The sequence below is a fragment of the Pseudonaja textilis genome, chromosome 4 (genome assembly GCF_049901715.1).
Source record: "Pseudonaja textilis isolate UNSWEBS1 chromosome 4, rPseTex1.2, whole genome shotgun sequence".
Lineage (NCBI taxonomy): Eukaryota > Metazoa > Chordata > Lepidosauria > Squamata > Elapidae > Pseudonaja > Pseudonaja textilis.
The window spans coordinates 40,954,644-40,976,983 of NC_141993.1; the positions used below are offsets into that span (position 1 = coordinate 40,954,644).

Genomic DNA, 22,340 nt, shown 5'->3' on the forward strand with positions numbered 1-22,340 from the left:
TTATGTTTTGTTTGTTTGTGTATTGTCTTTGAAAATTAATAAAATTTGTTTTAAAAAAAAAGTATTAGAAGCAGCCTTTCCTAAATAGAAATTGCCTGTGTATAATATTCAAGAAGAACCTTCAAATATGTAAATATACTGTTAAATAACATAGCAATGTATTAAATGCTTCATAGAAAGTGTTTTAATTCCATTTCACCTTTAGTTAAGCCTCTCAAAAGAAAACCATCCTAAAACATGTTACAATAAGAAGTTAGTATTTCCTTTTCTAACAGGACTTTTAAATGTCATGAAATCTTAATTAGAAGAAAATACTTTATATGAACGTCTGAAAAATACTTCAGTAGAAAATATTAAGCTCCAATACTTTAGATCAGGAGTGTCAAGCTTGATTTAATTGAGGGCCACCTCAGGGTTGTGTTTGACCTCAGGGGCCCGGGGTGAGTGGCCAGGGTGGGCATGGACAACTCGGTATCACTCATGTTGGGGGTGCCTGTGGTGACCCAAGCACTCTGCCAGCAAAAACAGACTCCTGAGCTCTTTTTGGCTGTGGCTGCCTCTTGTAACCCTCTGCCAGCAAAAACAGAGATTGATAGGGCTGCACGCAGTCCTCTTGAGCTTCATTTTCACTGGCAGAGGTACTGTGGGCCAATCCTTCTCTGTTTCCAGGGTGGCCCCATGGGCTAGATATTAGCACCCTGTAGGTCAGATCTGGCCCACGGACATTGAGTTTGACACCCCTGCCTTAGTTACAGGTATTACTTCATAATTATACCTTAAGTACTGATACTTATACAAAAAAAAGGCAAGGATTTCATTTTTCTTGATCAATATTATTATTTTGCCCAATAGATGGAATGCCATATTCTAAAAAATAGCTTTCTCTGAACTGTATGGGGAATAAACAAAGGAAAAAATATTATTGTGGTTCTGATTGGAAAAGTATCAGTTATGTAACTAAAGTCGTCATTATCTTTGTGTAATAAATCTCAGTTAAATATTTTCAAAACTCATATTTTTATGAGTCTCTATTTTTTCCCAGCATGTTATTTCAGAAGCTAAATTTCAGTTGTACTCTGGTAACTAAGCTGCAGTTTTATGATTATTGTTATCTATTATTGTTATAAAATAAGAAAATTATATATTTAAAATATATATATTGTTCTTGTCAATATGCAAAATCAAAGATTCTTTACAAAAAACATATTTACTGCTTTCTTTCACAGGACAACTTTGAATCAACATTCTTATGAAATGAATTGAAATCACTATTTTTTAAAAATCTGTCAACTGGGTGTATCTGCAGATCTAAAAGTTGTATGAAGAACACCAATTACCATTAGTCTCACATAGTTACAGTCATATTATCTTGCCAGAAACATATATTAAATATGCAGGACACAGACTCCATATAACAATACACTGCTGCCAGCTACAATTATGGCTACCCACATTTATAGATGCTATTTTCTGGCTATCATAATACCAGCCATTCAAAATCAAAGGCACCTTCAGTTGAGATTTAACAAAAACCCATCTTAGAAAAATAACTCTAATTGCAAGAGAGGAGAATATTAAATATGTTCAACAATGTAGTTGAAATAATAAAACAGAAAGCTGACCAATTATATCAAATGGAAAAAAATCTATCAGGAACCATGATGCAAAAACTCTCAATTTCTCATTTTTTAATTTTCTCTAAAAGGTCAGATGGTAAATGCCACTTAAAAAAACTTTATTGCATCTAGTAGCACATGGCAAGGGATATAGAGGTGTACTGGCTGCTAGCTTTAACACAGCTCTCAGGCAACATGTCTTAAATGGTGCATGGCCATATGGTTTATCCACTTTTGAAATTTTTGAAAAAACATCCTCTTCTATGTTTGCCCACATACTACTCCACTAGTTTTATCAAATGGATGATGTCTAATTAATCAAGATTCTAAAAATGCAAGCAGACTGCAAAGAATTACAAAAAAATTCCTTGAAAAGGTAAAATGGCAATCAGGAAATCAAATGTAGCAACAATGTACATTAGAGTACAATAACAGGTGTTCAATCTTTATTACCAAACAGTGAAACTTCTTTAATAATTAAAATTGCAAAACTGTATCTTAAAACAAGTGTCAATTATTTTTCAGCAAATATCTGTAAAGTGTATATGATTTACAATTATGGCATATAAATTTATTAATAATAGTGGGTAGATCCAAGAGTTTATGCTGTTGAAGAACGAACTCTTCGATTCACAATTTCCAGTATTAAAATATACTTTCCTGTATATAAATACGCTTGATTTATCAAAAAAACTCAAACAGAAAGCAAAAACAAAAAAGACCCTAACTGAACTTTTTACTTTTACAATTTATCAATTTTATCATTATGAAAAATGTGACTCTTGTGCCTCTGCAATATTGAATGAATAAGAAGTGAACACCAAATTTTTATTACATAACAATACAGAATTTTTCTATTTTCTGATAGTAAACATTCAGTTTCTGAATACCTGTCTGCTTACTGCATGCAATAAAGGGCATGCAATAAATGAAGAGTTTGGGTCTGAAAATTCCCTGAATCAGTTTCAGAAAGAAAATATTTTTTTATGAAGCAAGAAGCCTGCCTGCTGTAGCACTTGTTTTTAATCTAAAATGAACCATTTATTCACCTGTTTCCTATTATATTATACCTTTCTGATATATATGTTTAGGCAGCCTAAGCCCAGCTACATTACTCTTGCTTTTAACAGTATGCATCTCCACATATACTTGAAGCATTATTACATGTTGGAATAGATAAACTTGCTGGATTTATAGTAAGGGACATTGTTTTTTCAAATGGATAGTCTGTATTCATCAATTAATAGTCTGCACCCATTTTTGTCCCACTTTTTCTCATTTAATAATTCTATTAATTTATTCTATTATAAATTAGTACAAGTATGTCTTGGAATTTTTATACTGTACTGGTGTAGAACTGATGGACTAAGTAGACTCCGTGGATTATTATTTTCTCCACAATTATTGCTTAGTCTTTTATATACAATAACTAACAATGTTGAATGATTCTTTTTATCTAATATAGCTGTACACCAATTAGGATTAACTAAAATTTCAATTGAGTTTATTATCATATCATAATCATATAAATTTTAAGCAAAACAATAACATCAGTATTTTTATTTGAACGATTTGTATGGCCACCCATGTAAAAACTCTGGGAATCTCAGAAGTTCCTTAGTAATGGTGCAAGTGGTAGTAGGATACAAGTGGTCGTATTAAATTAAGTAAACACAGTTATTTTCAAGTCCTTTTCCAAAAGAAGCACCATTAAATAGAAATGTTTGTATGTGTATGTTCTTGCTAGATATACTGACAGATAGTAAACACATATAGTAACCAAAGATACAACTTGAAGCTGGTGTGTTGCCAAAGATCACACAAGAGTAAATAATTTTATAAATTATGTGTACATAATCTGTCCAAAGGTTGGGATGGGATAGGAGTTGTTCATAAAGTTATAACTGGTTTACTTTAAGGTGAACATATGAGTTCCAGGTATCAGAAGAAAACCATATTTTCTTGTTCACCAATCAGCTTGAAGGTGGTCTTCCACCTGAATCTTTGAAAAGGCTGTGTTCCTGAATTAGTAAGCTTTTAAAGCATTAACTTTTCCAGTATAATATTTGATCAAAGTTTATTAAGCCATGCTAGATCTTGATTGTACATCAATATACCATTTGTGAATCAATTTTCTTGAGATTAAATATTTTCTTCAAGAGTCCAAAATACTATTAATTTCTCTATATTAAAAATATTATAAATAGGTCTAATTAAAGTAATTAAGATAATGGATAAATTACATTATCACCATTACCTTTCTTCAGTAATTATCTATTACTATCTATTATCTATCTGGCAAAATTACAAAAAGGGTATAGAATATATTAACTTAAAGACATGTCTCTTCAGAGGCATAAAAATAGATAAATCATAAAGTAAAATATTTTTGTAGTCTCTTATAATTAATTATTAGCACAATTTTATTCTGATTATATGCAACTGGTGCTAAATGCTGTTAAGAGTATCTATCAACACTTAAAGTGTTTTCCTACTGCACCCTGCTGAAGAAATAAATATATTGTATCTTCTTGACCTGAGTCTAGTACCCATCTCCACAAAAACCACAAACCATTCCTTGTGAGAACCAACATTCTTTTCTTAGAAGTTCTGAAAGTTCCCAGAAAAAAGATACACGCAGTCCTCAATTTGTGACTGCTTGCTTAAGATGTCAATCCAAATTTCTGAACATCAAGCCCCATTCATGGTCACATAACCAAAGTTCAAGTGCCCAGAAACATGTGGCCATTTTCAGCATCCCACATTCATATGATAACATTTTATAACAGTTTTGATGGCAAAACCATTCCTATAGAAAACCGCTGGTTCACTTTATGACCACTGTAGTCACTTAACAACCTCTACAAAAAGGTCATACAATCAGGTTGGTCACATTACTGACCTGTTTTATAACCATCAGGATATACAACTGTAATGGAGAGGCTCCATTATAACCATATATTGAGGACTATCTGTAGCTCTATATGAAAAAAAAAGTTGTGTGTTTAGAGAATTAACTTGACAATGAAAAATTTATAAAGATCTAGAATGGAAAAACTGACATAATGAAAAATGTGGAAAAATTAGAAAAATTAAAAATGTGATTACTATTATAAAAAGATATGTATATAACTTGAATATCAGAACAAGCCTTCTGTGTGTTGGGGTGATTTGCTTTCCCATCATTTGCTCAGCTCCTGCCTACCTAGCAGTTTGAAAGCATGTAAACTTGAGAAGATAAATAGGTACCATTTCTTTGTAGGAGACATAGAAGGAGGTCTAACTGGATATTTCCCCACCCAGGCATGGTGATGTCAGTGGCTAATCCTTTGAAACTGTGTGATGTGATCACCTTTATTACCTGGTTCATCCCACCTTGGTGGGAGTTGGAAGGAATTATATACTCCCTGCATGATTTTAAATCTTGTGGAGTATGAATTAATAATCTCTATCAAGTTTTCTGTTTTCATAAAATGTTGGTAAGGATGGGGATAAATTCAAAGGGGATAGTGGGACAGAGGTGAGTCCATTGAATTCAGTCTCATTCTAGTTATATGAAAAGAGAATACAGTGATACAAAAATCTATAGATACACAAATTCCATCACCACATATTTAGTATTTAATTATACATTTGAAATATAACCAGACTAAATGTAAGAAACTGATGGTTGTATATCCTTAAGGTGTATAAGATTTTCTTTTTTTAAAAAAAGCCCTTCAAATTAATAGATATTTGTCTACTGAGAAATGGCCAGGATTAGGCTCAATATAAAGGGAACAATTCAAAAGTAGAAATGGTATTTTTAAAGAATCTAACACATACCAAACTAACTACATTTCCATATGCAAAGAAAATGTGATGTTCTGGCATTTTTAAAAAATCATCCAAAAGAAAGAAGTTTCACAAGCATGACAGGCAGATTGAATGTTTAGAATTCTCTCTGAGTAAAGGAGGGGAAAAAAGTGAAATAATATTCATACCTCTCTCCGTCGAGATGCCCAACAGGTTTGCTTGATTTTCCAGACCACAGCAGCAACCAGTAGCAGTGACAAGAAACAACTGCAATTGCAAAACATAAAACATGATTTAGAGTTGAGAATGTTTTACACAACATGTAAATTTGACTTCACAGTTTGGAAAAGAGAATTTTAAGAACACCAAACAAAAATATTAAACATATGTCAGCTATCCAGTATTACATAACCAGAATTTTCTGAAGTATTGTCATGAATGAAAATAAGACAGCATTTGCATCTGTTTATTTGAAGGCTTTCTGCTAATCGTGTCACTTACTATGCCACAAGTGAATAATAAAAATCTAAATAAAATTACAATAAAATTAAAAAAACAGACTGTAATCTTCTGTGTGTCTAAATTGTATTGTTCTCTCAATAGTTCTTTTTTTAAAAATCCACAAGATTAAAAATGGGGTAAGAACACCAAATTTATAACAAAGTGAATGCCAGATAAGCTTCTTTAGGGTTAATCTCACAATTATCTGATCAGATCATTAACAACATATTCATTTCTTGAATCCATAACATTGTATAAACCTAATATAACGTCATCAACATTTCAAACAAGTCAAAGAGAAGATGAGATCATATAACTATATAAAGGATTTTTTGGCAACAAAAAATCATGGAACTAAAACATTCCATAACTATAATGAGTAGTACAAAGAAAGGGGAGAGGAATGTAATTTTCATATATAAGGTGCATTATTTTTATTGTATCTACAAAAGAAGCCTGTTAAAGCCTTGAAAAAAATCTGTGCAGTTATAAAGATGAGAATTCAATTCCTAAAACAATGTTTGATTGAATTAAAGATTAAGACTGTTAAAAGTAAAATGGAAGAAGTTGGTTTATTTGATCAAAATTAAAATAAACTCTCCCCTCCAATGATTTCTTTACAGTCTTTTTATTGACATTAGGACTCAAAAAGCTTATTTTTATGGATTTGCTTATAGGTAAGGGATGGGATATAAGATGAAGAAATACCTTTTTAACTTTATGGGAGGTGAAGAGTTACTAAATTTGTTTACAGCTGTTGTGATGAAGGTTAGAAGTCACTTCTTTTATATTTCTTTTCTTTTTACCATTTTATATTATATAAACCGATTCTTTATATTTTCTTGAACTTTTTATTCTTTTTTTCTCCATATTTAGTTTATGTTTCCAATATTGTAATTAAAATTCTTAATAAAAATTATATTTTGAAACAAAAAAATGAAAAATGTGAACAAGGCCTTTGCCAGGTACTAGCCAGATGCTGTCTCAAAAGAGTATGAAAAAGTAATTTTATTTATAAGAAACAAAGCAACAGTGAAGAGACATAATACATGCATGTTTCTTATTTATATATTTGTATTATTTTTAAAAACAAAAAAAATCTGTTATTCACTGCAAATCTGGTATTTATATAGATGCCAAATAGAATAGAATAGAATAGAATAGAATAGAATAGAATAGAATTTTTATTGGCCAGGTGTGATTGGACACACAAGGAATTTGTCTTTATATCGCACACAATCATCCCCGCCACTATTATTAATTACATTAAATAAGTATCAGAAAATAAAAAGTTAACTTCAGTGAAGTAATGAACAGAGAGACTACTTTTTTTTGATAAGCTTCTTCTTTCTTCAGCAACAGAATTCCTACAATTTCACAATATTCAAGTACTTTAGATTGTCAAGGTACTAATTTTGTGGATGGAGACATCCTTCCCAGGTAGACCAGACAGGAAACATGACCAGATGAGCTAATTCTACTTCACTCTGAAGCTAATTAATAGAATCTTGCAAGTCTGAAAGTATACATCTTCTGGGGTTTTTTTATGGCCTGATAAGTTAGGGAGGATCCCTTTTGAATTTATTTCTCTTTCCGTTGTGCAACAGATAACTGCTTCCTTTGTTATCTGTTGTTTCCTAGGCAGAACCTCTGCCCGCCTCCCAATATCATTGCGACATACCATGGGCTGTACTGGTTTCTGCATGGTAGGATGTAAAATGGCATGAAAGCATTTAACAGAAAATTGCTCTGTTGTACATCAACAAAGCACTTCAGTAAACTAAACTTTCATAGTACCCAAATTATTGGGATAAATGATAGAGAAAAGTAGATTGACCCAGGTTTATCACAATTACTATTTTTTCTTCCTTTTATTGCACTTCAAGGCATCAGTCTTTACAGGAAGAATGGTTTGATTTATCTGCATCTTGGAAATTACTCAACCGTTTGAAATGTGAAGTATTTAATCTCATGCAACTTGTGTGTGTAACTGTTCATGTGATGATGTCCCTATTTTCTGTCTCTGTAAAGCTTGTGATCTGTAAAAAGTCAAATATTTCAATGGGGAGCTTAGTATACTATCTTCTATGAAAAGCTCTGAATTTCAGACTAGTGGTGTAAAAAGTGGTGTAAAAAATAATACAGCAACTTACAGCAACAACCGGAACCAGACATTCATCAATAAGAGTGTTACCTGTTTTAGAAAAGTCTATTGGTCCTACACAATGCTTGGCCAGTAGATAAAATTAGCTAGATGTCTAATTTAGTTCTTCTCCAATTAACCACAACTTCCCTGGGTTGTTATCTAGCAAGTTAAGCTTTTCTAGGTAGAGCAGGAAAAAGTTTTTGCTTAGCGCTAATGTACATGACAGAATTAGACCAGAATTGTTAAACTGTCCTCTACATTAGAGCCAAGCCAAAACTTTTTCCTGTTCTAGCTGGAAAAGCTTTACTCCTTAGGCACAATAGGAAAGAATCCACAGAGTTTATTTAGCTGGGATTAGGTATCCATGGATCCCTGACAGGTTCACATGCTGGGTTGTACAGATTGTCCAGTCAGAGTATGAAAAAAATGAGATTATATCTTAGCTTTATATCTATTTCTGTATACACATCTTTAGTATAGGACTCTAGGAGGAAAAAACAAATTAAAATCAGCAATAAAAACATCAACAAAAAATCCAAACAGAACTTGCCTCAAGTAACAGACATATCCATATATCTACAGCCTTCAAAAAATAGGTTCACAATTTCCTGCTTCAATGTTGTGGAGCAGGAGGGAGAAAAACATATTTTAATGCTTTGCACAAAGCTATTAGTGTCTTCCTGAGACTTAAGCATGTAATGCTATTGATTCATTATTCCTATTTTGATTTATGGATTATTCCCTATTTTTAAATGTATGCCCATTTAGATGAAACATTGTGAACAAATTAGCCCAATTCTAATACAAGTCTGCTTAGTAAATTTAGGATTCCAACTGATACCTTATAATTAGCTAAGGCATACTGTTCTTTAATATAGTTTTAATTAACTATATACCATATTAGCAATATTATAAAGAATGAAAAAAAACAATAATCTCTAACTCATATTTTCACTCAAGGGGATAACTATCAAGCTATTTCTCTTTATATTGTCAGTTCTCTGAGTAATGCAGCCAGGAGCAAATTTTCTAACCTTTTATTATCAAGAAGTATCATCCAGCTCAAAGGGAATTCTTTATGTTGAACTTTTTTGGTATATTTTTTCTCTTAAATACCCAAACTATTTCATTCCTTAAGGGTATTAATTTAAACTTAATTAAATTGTATTATTTAGGGCAGTTTTCCAAATTTATATCAAGATGTTGCGAATGGTGAACCCTATTAAATAGGTTAGTGTTATAATGCTGCAACTTTAAAAACCCATATTTCTGGAATAGCCATAATCATGGTTTTTATAAAATCTTTTTTTTAAATAATGCAATCTTTGGTTTTGGTCTACTTAGATGTTTCTCAGATTAAAGATTAGCCCGGGACCACTTCTTTACTGCTTTATGTAACACCCATAAATTAAACACGAAATATTCTGATCTGCTTTCTACAAATTTTCTAGCAAAAGTGAGTATCGTTTTAAAGAATAGGCTAAAAGACTGAATAGAGTAAATAAAATGTCAGCTATAGAATCTTTTAGTCATACTTTATGAGGTCTTCTGTATTATTTAGATAGAATTTATGTCACCTCTATCCTGTAGGCAAGTTAACTGTTAAATTCATATTAAATAGACCCTACATTGTCTTTTAAGTAAAAATTGCAAATGTGACTTAAGTATTTTTTTTTCCGTTTTTGTTTCCAATATTATATTAATGGAAGAGAAAAAAATGCAATTCTGAAATCTTGTTACATAAACATGGGTTGGTCAAGGCGTACACCAGAAAAATGAGATTTCACACTAAGGATCTTTTCATTACTCCATAAATTGTTTACCCAAGGTGCTTAACAAATTCAAATTAATATTACTCGCTAAATAATGTATTCTCTTCTTATTTTAGCAGCCAATCTGTATCTACAAAGTACATCACTGTATAAATTATATTTTTAACTATTAAAAACATAAATTAGTCATATCTAATCTGTATTAAAATAATTCTGGTTTAAATAATAAGTATCAGTATGCTCACAAGAGTGATAATTTTATAATTTTATTTACATTGAGTAGATCAGAAATAAATAACTGGTTGAACTAGCATTAGAAAAAGTATAATTTCTCAGAACTTCTGCTGAGATACCAAAAGATCAGATTTTGCCATTTTTAATGCAATAATGTGACTCTCTAAAACAGGGGTGTCAAGCTTTCTGTGTCACATTGTCATCATGTGATATACTGCAAACTTTTCCTCCCTTCATTAAACCAGGGAATGGCCAGTGCATGACACATCCAGTCCATGGTCTGCGAGTTTGACAACCCTGCTCTAAAACATGATAACACTATTTTGAATGGTTTCTCTTCCATTCTATTAATAAGTCTAATGGTTTCAAATTTTAATAATTAAATGTTTGGTGTATTACAGCATTAGGGTAGAAACCAGAAGACTGTGGGTTATGAAGCCAGCTGGCTGACCTTGGACCACTCACTTTCTCTCAGCCCTAGGAAGGAAGCAATGACACACCACTTCTGAAAAACTTTGCCAAAAAATTTACAGGCACTTGTCGCTAAGAACTAGACATAACTGAATGGAGGGGGTGGGGAGTCAGATAAATAAGTCTCTTACAATTTTGTAAAATAAAATCAGTACATCATACTTAAGCATGGGAATTCCAGTAAAATATTATACCAAAAGAATGAGCTTCCTTGCTTTTGCATAACTTTTGAAACGTGGATTTCATTTTGAAGAACACTAATCTAACATCAAAATCAAGAGAGAGAGAAAAAGAAAGGGTTCTTCTCATACAAGAACATGTTTTTAAATCAACTGCTCTTAAACAGCTCTTAAGTTGCTGCAATTTCCAAAACAACATCAGCCTATGAGCCATCTGAGACTCTCTTTTCCAGGACATCTGCACTGAGATAACCAGCCCAAGCTATCTGCAATTTCCTCTTCTCAGTAAATGTCTCTCTTTTTCTTTCATTGTAATTTTCTCTGTAGAGTGAGAATGAAATCAGACCCCTCATCTTATGTTTATTTTGAAAAGTAAATATAATTTGTATAAAAAGCAAAAGCACAGACACTTCATATAGGATCATGGAACCATTGCACTGTTTTCCATTTGTCTATATTGGCTTTAAACTGGTAAGCCTGGTTATCTGTTAGTAAGTGCACTCTGGCACTGTCTAGCAGGTATCATGTGGGTTAGTAATCCGTACTTTGAGAATTACTGTCTCTTCATTTAGTAAGCCTTAAACACAGCAAATAAATAAGCATATTTACCTTTTGGTAAATAAGCATATTATGAGATTTTGTTCTTTTTAATATCTGTAACAGGGATGCAAATGTGTTGTTCAAAAGTCACATACATTTTTAATTATCTTTTTTGATGGCCTTTTTGAGAAATTGTCCATTCCTGCAAAAAGGCTTTAGATTCATCATTTTAGTACTATAGCTTTCAATGTACTCTCACCATAATTTTCAATAGCTTTCAATGACCCTTTTTGAAATAAATAAAAAATAGTTTGACTTCCTAATCAGGTGTGATGCTGCAACTTCAAATTTGTTTTTTTTATATATATTTCTGATATGCAACAATTTATAAAGTTAAATGAGCATAAGCAACGCCAGTGGGAATATTAGTATAATGATTATTATGAAGAGTTTGATATATTGTGCTAGATGAAGAATAAAAATATGTATATGTGGAATGCAAGCCAGATCACTTTAATGAAGTAATATATTTTATTTGCAAGCTGTATATCTGAAGATGTTTATAATCTAACTTCCATTGAAGTAAGTGATGAAATACCAATTGATTACAGAGACGAAGTGCATAGTGTGTTTCTCAGCATGAGAAATACCGAGAATAGGATATTTATGCTTCAGTTTTACAAAACAACAACAAACCATCTGGCTATCCTAATTATAACCATATTAACTTTTTTTTTTAACAATTTTCATTTCCATATAAAATGGGACAATGCTCGAATACAGGTCTCTTTTCTTTTTCTCTTTTTTCCCTTTTTTCTATATGCATTCAAAGCATTCCCTAGCTTACTGCATGACAACAAATTTTATTCAGCAGTGCTAATAGAAACAACCAAGATATATGATAGAAACCTTTCTATTATTACTATGTTGTATTGGCAGATAACTGAGGTTGAAGATTATTGCTCAAGGTTATAATGGATTATATCTTCTATAAATTACCACTGTAACTGAATTAATGTAGCTATTTTAAATATTACTTTATCCTAGTAGACAGTTTGCTTGAATGTGAAACAAATCTCTGGATCTTCTCCAGGCTTTAAAGGCTTGGCATAGTTGCTTCAAGGCTACTGTAATCCACCAATGACTTCCACCATGATAGCATAAAAACCATATTCATAGAAACAAAAGATTTTCCTAGTTATGCTTTGTATATTCCAAGATACAGGAATGTATTTTAGGAATGGTTATTATGAATTTGTAAAGATCAGATGAGACAAAATGCTAAACAAAATCCAAATGTCTTTGTAAGGAGTTATATGTTTTCTCTTATTTATAAATGGTTAATTCTAGAGAAAAATTAATAGCAATAGCACTTCGACTTATAGACCGCTTCACATTGCTTTACAGCCCTCTCTAAGAGGTTTACAGAGTCAGCATATAGCTCCCAACAATCTGGGTCCTCATTTTACTGATCTCAGAAGGATGGAAGGCTGAGTCAAATGTGATATTTGATCTGCCAAATTGCAGGCAGCCCGCAATCAGCAGAAGTAGCCTGCAGTACTGCATTCTAACCACTGTGCCACTGCTGCTTATTATATTCATTTTGTAAAAATATGTATGGTAGACTTCAAACTACGCTCCCCTTACTATTTGTCTTTGATTCTATATTAATTTTGTTGTTCTACCCCACTTGATTAGAAATACTAGTAACAAGTTTTCAATCAAACTAAGTATAATACACATCAGTAATGTCCATTGGAATGTTAATGTCAAGTGCAGGAAATTAGGAGTCCAGGTAGTTCAAATGAATATAAGTTTATTATATGCTAATGCTCTCTACATACTACTAACAGTCAAAGAAAATTGGTGGCAGATAAGAGTCAACTGTATTCAAGGTGGACTGGAAGGGACTCAAGACTGATTATGCATTTGACCCCTCCCTCAGACTCATCTGGGTAATCTCCTACATTTGGTTATTCTTGATATTTGGTCTTGAAAAGAAATTATGTAATAGTGAATGCAAATATGGTTCTTGATAACAATTAACATCCATCTGATTAATATAATACATCTTCATAAACAATTTTGCATAATAATAAATTGACTCATTTGACAGTAGTATTTAACAAATGTAATACATGAATAGAATATTTAGAAGATAAAGAGCACTATATAAATAATTATATACTGTATATTGGTTTATCTTTGCTTCAAAGACCAGCCAAATTCTAAACTTTTCATTTGGAAAGAAATGCTAAGTGACTTGAAAATAATGTTTGGTTGGTTTTATTCATTTTATGCTTTTACTATCTGTGACTGAATCACAATTAGTAATAAATTGCATTATGTCATGGATCATATATGAAATACTCAAAAGCAAATTCCCAAGAATCAAATATCTATTATTGGCAGAGAAAATATGCTGTCACCATGATAGCAAAATAAATTAATGTATTAATTTTTAAGATCCTATTTCTGATTAGCATAGAGCTCTTGATAACTAAAAGCAGCTGGCCAGTACCTCCATTTTCTATTTAACATATTCTGCAAACATCCAGATGACCACTATGTGTCAGCAAAAAAATGTAAATAAAAATCTCTGCTGCACATATGATTGATGTATTTTCCCAGCCAAGATATGATAGACATAAGTAATACTCATTTTAGAGCACAAAAATGATGTTCAAATCATAAGTAATGTTCCCCTATTTTGTTTTTGAAAGCATGAAACAATCCCAAATCTGGAAAAAGTGATACTTCTCAAATAGCTTCTTGTGTGATGCGTGAGTATTGAATATCTTTGGATTGCTTAAAATTGCTTAAATTGTCACTTTAAATTGGTATTTCTCTTTGATATTTACAAGATTGCTATTCAAAGTATCATTTTGAAAATATGCACAAATGACTGTTAGAAATGTTTGTACCTCATGAATATTTGATTAAAAATAATAAAATGCTTGTACAGTTAAAAGAAAATATCAGAAACAGAGAAAATAGCTTCATAAACAGAACTGGCCACTTTACACTTACAATCATGTTGCCATGAAGTTTGAAAGTAAAGTGCACATGTCACACATCAAATATGGGGACTAATTTGAAACTTGCTGCATTTGGCTCAACATAGTTTCTGCCTACTGTTAAAATATTGACATAGAAACATTTTTAATGTTTAACAGCTTTAGAAATAAAATTTGTTGCATACTAATCAGCATCCATTCATTATTTAAGTTTATTAATGTAATGTTAATGTCCCCCTTTTTGATATTATATTGCCATTTTCCAAACAAATGAATATTATCTACAGTACAGTTAACCCCCGTCCCCTGTAAATGACAGTTTCTGTTGTAGTTAATTTTAACAGTACCAGATCTGAACTACAAAATCTGCACAACTGGTAGATTAATGAAGAGAAGTATCTTCAGTCCAGTGATTATTCAAATTTTTGTAGCCCAGATGTGGTAGTTCTAGACAATTTGTCAGGTTTAGACTGAATGTTGACAAACACAATAAATATGAACATTCCTAGCATATCTCTGACATATTAGACAAATAGGATATGTCTAATTTCATATTGGATCCAATATGAATAATGGTGATCTGGCTAATAAACATATAACAACAAAATTAATTCTATTATTTTACTTTTTTATTTTTTCATTATTTTCTTTGTGGCATGGGTTATTTATTAGGATTATGGATTCAGATGAATTCTAGAATACTCATGGAGTTTCTGTTAAAGCTATATATTGATTTGTTTAATGCTGGATCTAGGATTGATTTTAGTTGGAAATGTATACAAGCAGGCAAACTTGCAAAACAGGCCTCCTCGGCATGATCATGCAGAACCTACCGTAATTCTCTAAAGAGTAAAATACTCTATTTGCATATGGAAGCAGACCTATTTTAAGACTCTCTTTAGTGCATGCTACATCTAAAAATAAGGGAGGGAGAGTTACAAAATCAAGTCCAGGAAGAACTCTACAACTTCTTCATGTTTATTTCCCAAAGATTTATCCGTTAACCCAATAAAACAGGGGTGTCAAACTTGCATCATCATAGCATCGTCACATAATGTATCAGGACTTTTCCCCCATTCGTTAAACTGGGAATTGGCATGGCCAACATGTTGCTCATCTAGCCTATGGGCCAGGAGTTTGACAGCCCTGCAATAGAAGCTTGCTTTCCATCTAGAATCAACTAGCCCATTCAATCTAGTAAGTCAGGACATAATGATTGCTTCTATTCATTCTTCTAATATGAAGTATCAAAATGTTTATTTAACACCAAGCTGCTGCCTGGCAAAACCCTCTCACTGTTTTCTACCCTCTCACAGATCTTCTTAGAAAGTGACTGTGACTGTGATATATGTCAGCAATCCTATTCTGGAACTGCATCTACATTTTCAGACCTAGAGTGGTCCACTTGCTATTTGTACTTTGCCACATTATACATCCAGAAACTCTACTTATGCCATTTTATAGCATTTTAGGTTATCTGAAAGCTATTCCATTTAGATTATGAATGTTTTACTTGTGTTGCTTAAATTTGACTGAGGGAAAGCTAAATATTTATGACCTGAGATATTTCTGCATTACATATTTTACAACACTTTGTTCAGTGCTTTGAACACGAAGAACTTGTTTTTTTTCCCAGAGAAAACAACCAACTTAACTCTTAATATTTTACACTAAAATAAAAAGGTACTGAGATACTGTGGGGTTTAGAATAGAATAGAATAGAATAGAATAGAATAGAATAGAATAGAATAGAATAGAATAGAATAGAATAGAATACTTTATTGGCCAAGTGTGATTGGACACACAAGGAATTTGTCTTGGTGTAAATACTCTCAATATACATAAAGAAATATACATTCATTAAGAATCAAGAATCATAACGTACAACACTTAATGGTAGTCATAGGCTACAATCAACAATCAAATCATACTAGGAAACAGGCAAGTGGGAGGGGATGGGTGATAAGGAGTGGTGAGAAGATTAACAGTAATAGTAGTGTATACTTTGTAAATAGTTGAACAGTATTGAGGGAATTATTTGTTTAGCAGAGTGATGGCTTTTGGGAAAAAACTGTTCTTGTGTCTAGTTGTTCTGGTGTGCAGTGCTCTATAGCGTCGTTTTGAGGGAAGGAGTTGAAACAGTTTATGTCCAGGATGTGAGGGGTCTGTAAATATTTTCACAGCCCTCTTTTTGACTCATGCAGTATACAGGTCTCAATTGAAGGCAGGTGGGTAGTAATTGTTTTTTCTGCAGTCCTAATTATCCTCTGAAGTCTGTGTCTGTCCTGTTGGATTGCAAAACCAAACCAAACAGTTATAGAGGTGCAGATGATAGACTCAATAATTCCTCTGCAGAACTGTATCAGCAGCTCCTTGAGCAGTTTGAGCTTTCTGAGTTGATGCAGAAAGAACATTCTTCATTGTGCTTTTTTGATGATGTTTTTGATGTTAGGTGTCTATTTTAGGTCATGTGATATAGTAGAACCTAGAAATTTGAAGGTCTCTACTGTTGATACTGTGTTGTCTAGTATTGTAAGAGGAGATAGTATAGGATAGTATAGTTTCTTTGAAAATCTACCACCATTTCTACGGTTTTGAGCATGTTCACTTCCAGATTGTTCTGGTTATACTACGAGGCAAGTTGTATAACCTCCTGCCTGTATGCAAGATTCATCGTTGTCTCGAAGGAGACCAATCACTGTTGTGTCATCAGCAAACTTCAGTATTTTAACAGATGGATCGTTTGAGATTCAGTCATTGGTATATAGGGAGAAGAGAAGTGGAGATAGCACACAGCCTTGGGGGGCTCCTGTGCTGATTGTACAGGTATCGGACGTAATTCCACCTAGTTTCACCTGCTGCTTCCTGTCTGTTAGGAAGCTTATGATCTAGTTTCACCTGCTGCTTCCTGTCTGTTTAGGAAGCTTATGATCCACTTAGAAGTGAGTTCAGGTACTGCTAGTTGGTTTAATTTAATTAGAAGAGTGTCTGGAATGATGGTATTGAATGCTGAACTGAAGTCTACAAAGAGGACGCTTGTGTAGGTATTTGGAGATTCAAGGTGTTGTAGGATGTAATGCAGAGCCATGTTAACAGCATCATCTGTCAATCTATTTGCTCGGTATGCAAACTGAATGGGATGTAACAGCAGGTCCATTATGGTTTTCAGGTGGGACAGCACAAGCCTTTCAAAGATTCTCATAACAGATGTTATAGCAACTGTTCTGTAGTCATTCAGTTTCTTGATGAAGGGCTTCTTTGGCACTGGGATGATGGTAGAACGTTTGAAGCAGGAAGGAACATAGCACATCTCTAGTGATCTATTGAAGATTCAGGTGAAGATGGGGGCCAATTGGTCAGCACAGACTTTTAAGCAAGAAGGAGTTATCTTGCCTGGCCCTGGTGCTTTTCCTGGCTTCTGTCTGTGTAATTGATCTTGTACTTCTTTTTCTGTGATCACCAGAGGTTGTGAGCCCAATGGATTGGGGCCAGTTGTAGGAGGCTTATTGTTGGTGTGTTTGAGATGTGGGTTATGGAGATAGGTGGCTGTAGTTTCTTTTCAAACCTGCAGTAAAACACATTCAGGTCATCTGCTAGTTGTTGATTTCCTTTTGCCTGGGAAGGAGGTTTGCTGAAGCTAGTGATGTTTTTAAGAGTTTTCCACATATTTGCTGATTCATTTGTTGAGAAATGATTTTTTAACTTTTCAGAGTAGATTCTTTTTGCTGCTCTGATCTCTCTTGTTTCTCTTGTGTTTGTATAGCATTCTGTCATCTTTTCTGTATAAAGAACATCCAGTTACTCTCCATTCTTTTTAGCCTTGCTTTTATTTCCCTATCTCTTATTAATGTTTATTTTCCTAAGGTTAGTCAAGGACTTTAAAATGGCACTGCTTCAGTGCTCCCTCCATTTCAAATTCTATTCTTAAACTGCATTGCATACCAGTTGTCTGAAGCCAATAGCTCCTAATCATTCTTCACCCTGTTGTCAGTACTTTATCACCCTTGGTCTACCTGACAACAAAGACTACTGCACAGCTGAGAATTTTCAGGGCCATGAAAATTGCCCACTGCACATGATTAATTGGTAGTTCTGTGCTCTAAGAAGCCATATAGCCATGGCTAACCCAGTACTTCTCCTTTCTGCAACTCCCATGTTACTTTCACATATTAGATGCAAAAGATAACTCTATCTGCAAAACAAGCAGGTAAGGTTTTTTTTAATGTTTAGCTCACATAGGCAGATCTCATTTTATATTTCAACCCTGACATTAACTTCTTGTGCAAAATTCATAATGAATGTGAGCATATATTTATATTTGAAATCAAGTAATTACTAATGTCAACTTCATTTTTACTTGGTGACACATGCAGGGAGTATAATGAAGTACTTCACCTTGTGGAAACTGAATAATCAAACATGTTATTTTTCTTATCAATAATTACTGCATGTTTATGGACCAATTTGCAAATAATAAATGAAATTCCCTAGAAAGCTTTTTCAGCTTCGATTAAAACATTAAGATACGGATATTGTAAAGCTCGATATCACTTGCAATTGAGCACCTACAGCTTCAAATTTATATTACTCACTGTGTAGAATAAAAATAAACTAATCTGTCAATTCACTTTTCTTCATTTTTCCATTTCTGTTCAGACATTTTATTCATTTAGAAAATTTATATAGCTGCCTTCTCACACACAGCAACTTGTTCTATTCTATATTGAATCTATTTTAATTTTTTTAAAAATTAGAATATTTGTCTAATATGTTCATTTTTATACACAGCATGCATAGGTTGATATCTTACTATGTATTTTTAGGGCTATAACTGCATTAAAAATAAAAAAGTGTGGATAAAATTGTAAATGCAACACCATATTTCATTAACCAATTGGGAAGCATATATTATACAGTATAAACTTGCATTAGAAAACCTAGGCACTGCTAGAAAGTTAAATGATACAACATTCAATATTATAATCATTCAAGAAATAAAAAAAATTATATTGGATATCTAGCCATAAAATGTGAAATAAATAAAATTATGAAACTTATAATTATAGCTGTTATTCTATATTTTATTATACTCATTATATATGATATTACATTAATATGGTACATTTGTATTTTTCAATTTTTTGAAAACAATCAGAAATTCATATATCATTCAAGGCATTTATATTTATTTTTATATTTCTGTATTAGTACTCAAATTTTGTTGTCCCTTATTCTCTTTTGATCAATGTAAAATTTACATTAAATTTAATGTTTCTATATTAGGATGAATAATATTACTTAAATGTTAGGGTTAATTAGCACTTGCAGTCACATATTATATTCAGTGCATATTTCTAATGAGATAACAAATTGTGTCCAATTAAAGTTTTATTCTGTTTCTTCTCCCCAACATCTCAACAGAAGGTCACTATGCTACTTTATCAGATCTCACTTCAAGGGTTGTTTTGCGGTGTGGAGGTGTTACTCATTTTTTGTTTTATTTTTTATTAGAAACATTGTTCTGTTTTAAACTAGATTTGTACCCAAAATAAACATGATATATTCTAAAGAAAATTGTTATTATGCAATAAGTAGAAATATTCAAATACTAATATGTAGTTTTAATACTCAGATGAAATTCTCAAGTAATGTAATTTATATTCATTATAAACTCATGAACAGAATTTTCATTAAAGACATATATATCTATCATTTATTTCTATGAATAGCATCATTAACTTTTATCACTAGAATTATATTTTATATTAAGATTGCTTTAATATAATATGAAAGTGTGTTTGCAGTTGACAAGAACAATCAACCACTATTCAAATATAGAACTTATTGCAATTGTAAGAAACTTTATATAGGAAATTATAGGATCCTTTAAAGTATTCTGGACAGGGCAGAGCAGGACACCAAACCTGATATACACAAATTAAATATCACTATGTTGGCCAGTTAGATATAACTAATTCTCATTATAGAAACAGAACACTTCTGGATTCCTAACAACCATTTTAATACCCAAGTAAGATGTGTGGACTATCTATAGTGTCCCTAATTTATTGCTTCAAAACAGAATAAAGAGTAGCATTTGTTTCTAAGCTAGTAGGTATCCTTCTTGAGAAAGATAATTACAGTTGAAAGACAAAAGCACTTGGAGCTTTGGCCTTGGATACATAGACACAGTAGAATATTTCTGTAATAAGTTCAATACATGGTTTGTTTGTTTGTTATTTCTATGGCTCACACTTTGCAAAATTTGAATTTGGCCAATATATCCCAAAAGTCATAAATGACTTAACTCATATTTCTTTCCCCATCTCCCAGCAACTATTGGGGTTTTACAAATATTAAAACATTTAAAAGCAAAGAGCAATAAATAACAAACAGCAAAAGGCAAAAGAACAACAATTGCAAAGAAAATAAATCTGAAAGGGAACAGAAAGGAAGAAAGAGACATCAACTATTCACTCTTGAGTTGAATAGAATTGTTGGCTTTTTTAATAAGGAAATAATGAAAAACATTCCGTCTTTGCTTACCATTTTATTATCTTACTCTACTGCTATCAATATCTCTCTGTAATTTAGAATAAAATTGAATGACAAAATTAAAAAGCAATTAAAATTAACAATAAAGGTATGTTTTTTAAAAAGGAATATTGTAACAAATTCCACACCTATGGAGTTTTACACAGCAGAGTTAAAGCCAAGTTACTGTAAGACAAACAATGTATTAGCCTAGACAAAAGCCATAAAGAACTTTAAAGATACTAGTGGGAACCTACTCCATAAATTCAACTAGGTTCTGACTTTGCATAAATTATGATAATTATGCAGCAAAATTCATTTTCAATTTTGACATTTGATACAAGTTGCTTTAAGAGTTCAAATCAATTGATAGAACTTCAGGGAGGCTTATGGCGCTGGTTCTAGTAATATCTCATAAAGCCCATATGGCTTGGTGCGTAAGTAGTTCTAGAATTATGTAATCCAACTGATATCTTCCCAATAATGTGGTTATCTGGGAAAAGAAACTAGAAATAATCTATTTCTAGGAACTGGGGACGAGACTGAAGCTAAGAATTCAAATAGTCTCCTACTGAAAATCAACTTGCCTCTCCTGGTATTATTCAGAAAGACACTTAAAATTGAATTCTTTTAAAGGACATTGATAAATTGAAATGACGTCCATGCACATTGATTTTTTTAAAATGATATTACTAATCAAGTAGGAATATTTTTCATCCTTTCATCCATTTGTCAAGCCCAACCAGCTTGCTACATTAGGGGAAGGGATGCCAGGGATGGCATAGGACTAACTCTTCTGTTGGAAGCCTACGTAATGAGGCCACAATGTTGCACGCTCCCTCCACCGGCTGACCAGTGTATTTCTGGCACTCGGGTGGGCAGCTCCTCTCACAGCTGACTGGTGGCATTTCCCTAACAGTGGATCGGTGGCATTTCCAGCACCCATATGGACAGATCCTCAACAGCTGACCGGCAGTGTTTCCAGCACCCCAGGTGGATAGTGCTAATCGGTTGAAGCAGCCAGAAGCCAGATGAACTGCCTAAAGCCATCGGATGCTGGCTACAGGACTGGGGAAGGGTCATGGGAATGGTTTCAACATGTACATTTAAACTGTGCTAGCTGCCAGTGATGACTATTTACAGTTCGTGCTCATTTCTGCCGGGTTCACAATAAGCCTGTATCAGGCAGCTGCCTGTTTCTGCATTTCTTTTGTTGAGGCCACGGACGAGTGAAACTATCTAGAGCAGGGGTGTCAACTCACAGGCCAAATGCGTCACACTCTGGCCACCCCCACCCCCATTTTAGCAAAGGGGAAAAAAGTCACAATATGTCATGTGATGACAATGTGACATCACGATTTGACACTCCTGATCTAGAGCTAGAAAGGCTTTGACTGTATTTTATTTATTGCAGATTGAAATATAGTGATATATTAATGAAGTAACTAAGTAAGTCTGAAGTTTCTTTTTTGACTTGTAAAGTCACTTTGATTTAGAGATTCATTTGAATTGTTTTCAAATAACCAATTCTTTCT

General features: G+C 32.7%; 1 protein-coding gene across 4 annotated transcripts in view; it reads right to left on the reverse strand.

Moving 5' to 3' along the window:
• ATRNL1 (attractin like 1) overlaps positions 1-22,340 on the reverse strand; it is a 497,977-nt gene that overhangs the window by 271,671 nt on the left and 203,966 nt on the right. For all 4 annotated transcript variants that reach the window (XM_026704834.2, XM_087932664.1, XM_087932666.1 and 1 more), the window contains exon 26: positions 5,600-5,678. In XM_026704834.2, coding sequence (XP_026560619.2) covers positions 5,600-5,678 — 79 coding nt within the window. The remainder of the gene's footprint in view (positions 1-5,599; positions 5,679-22,340) is intronic.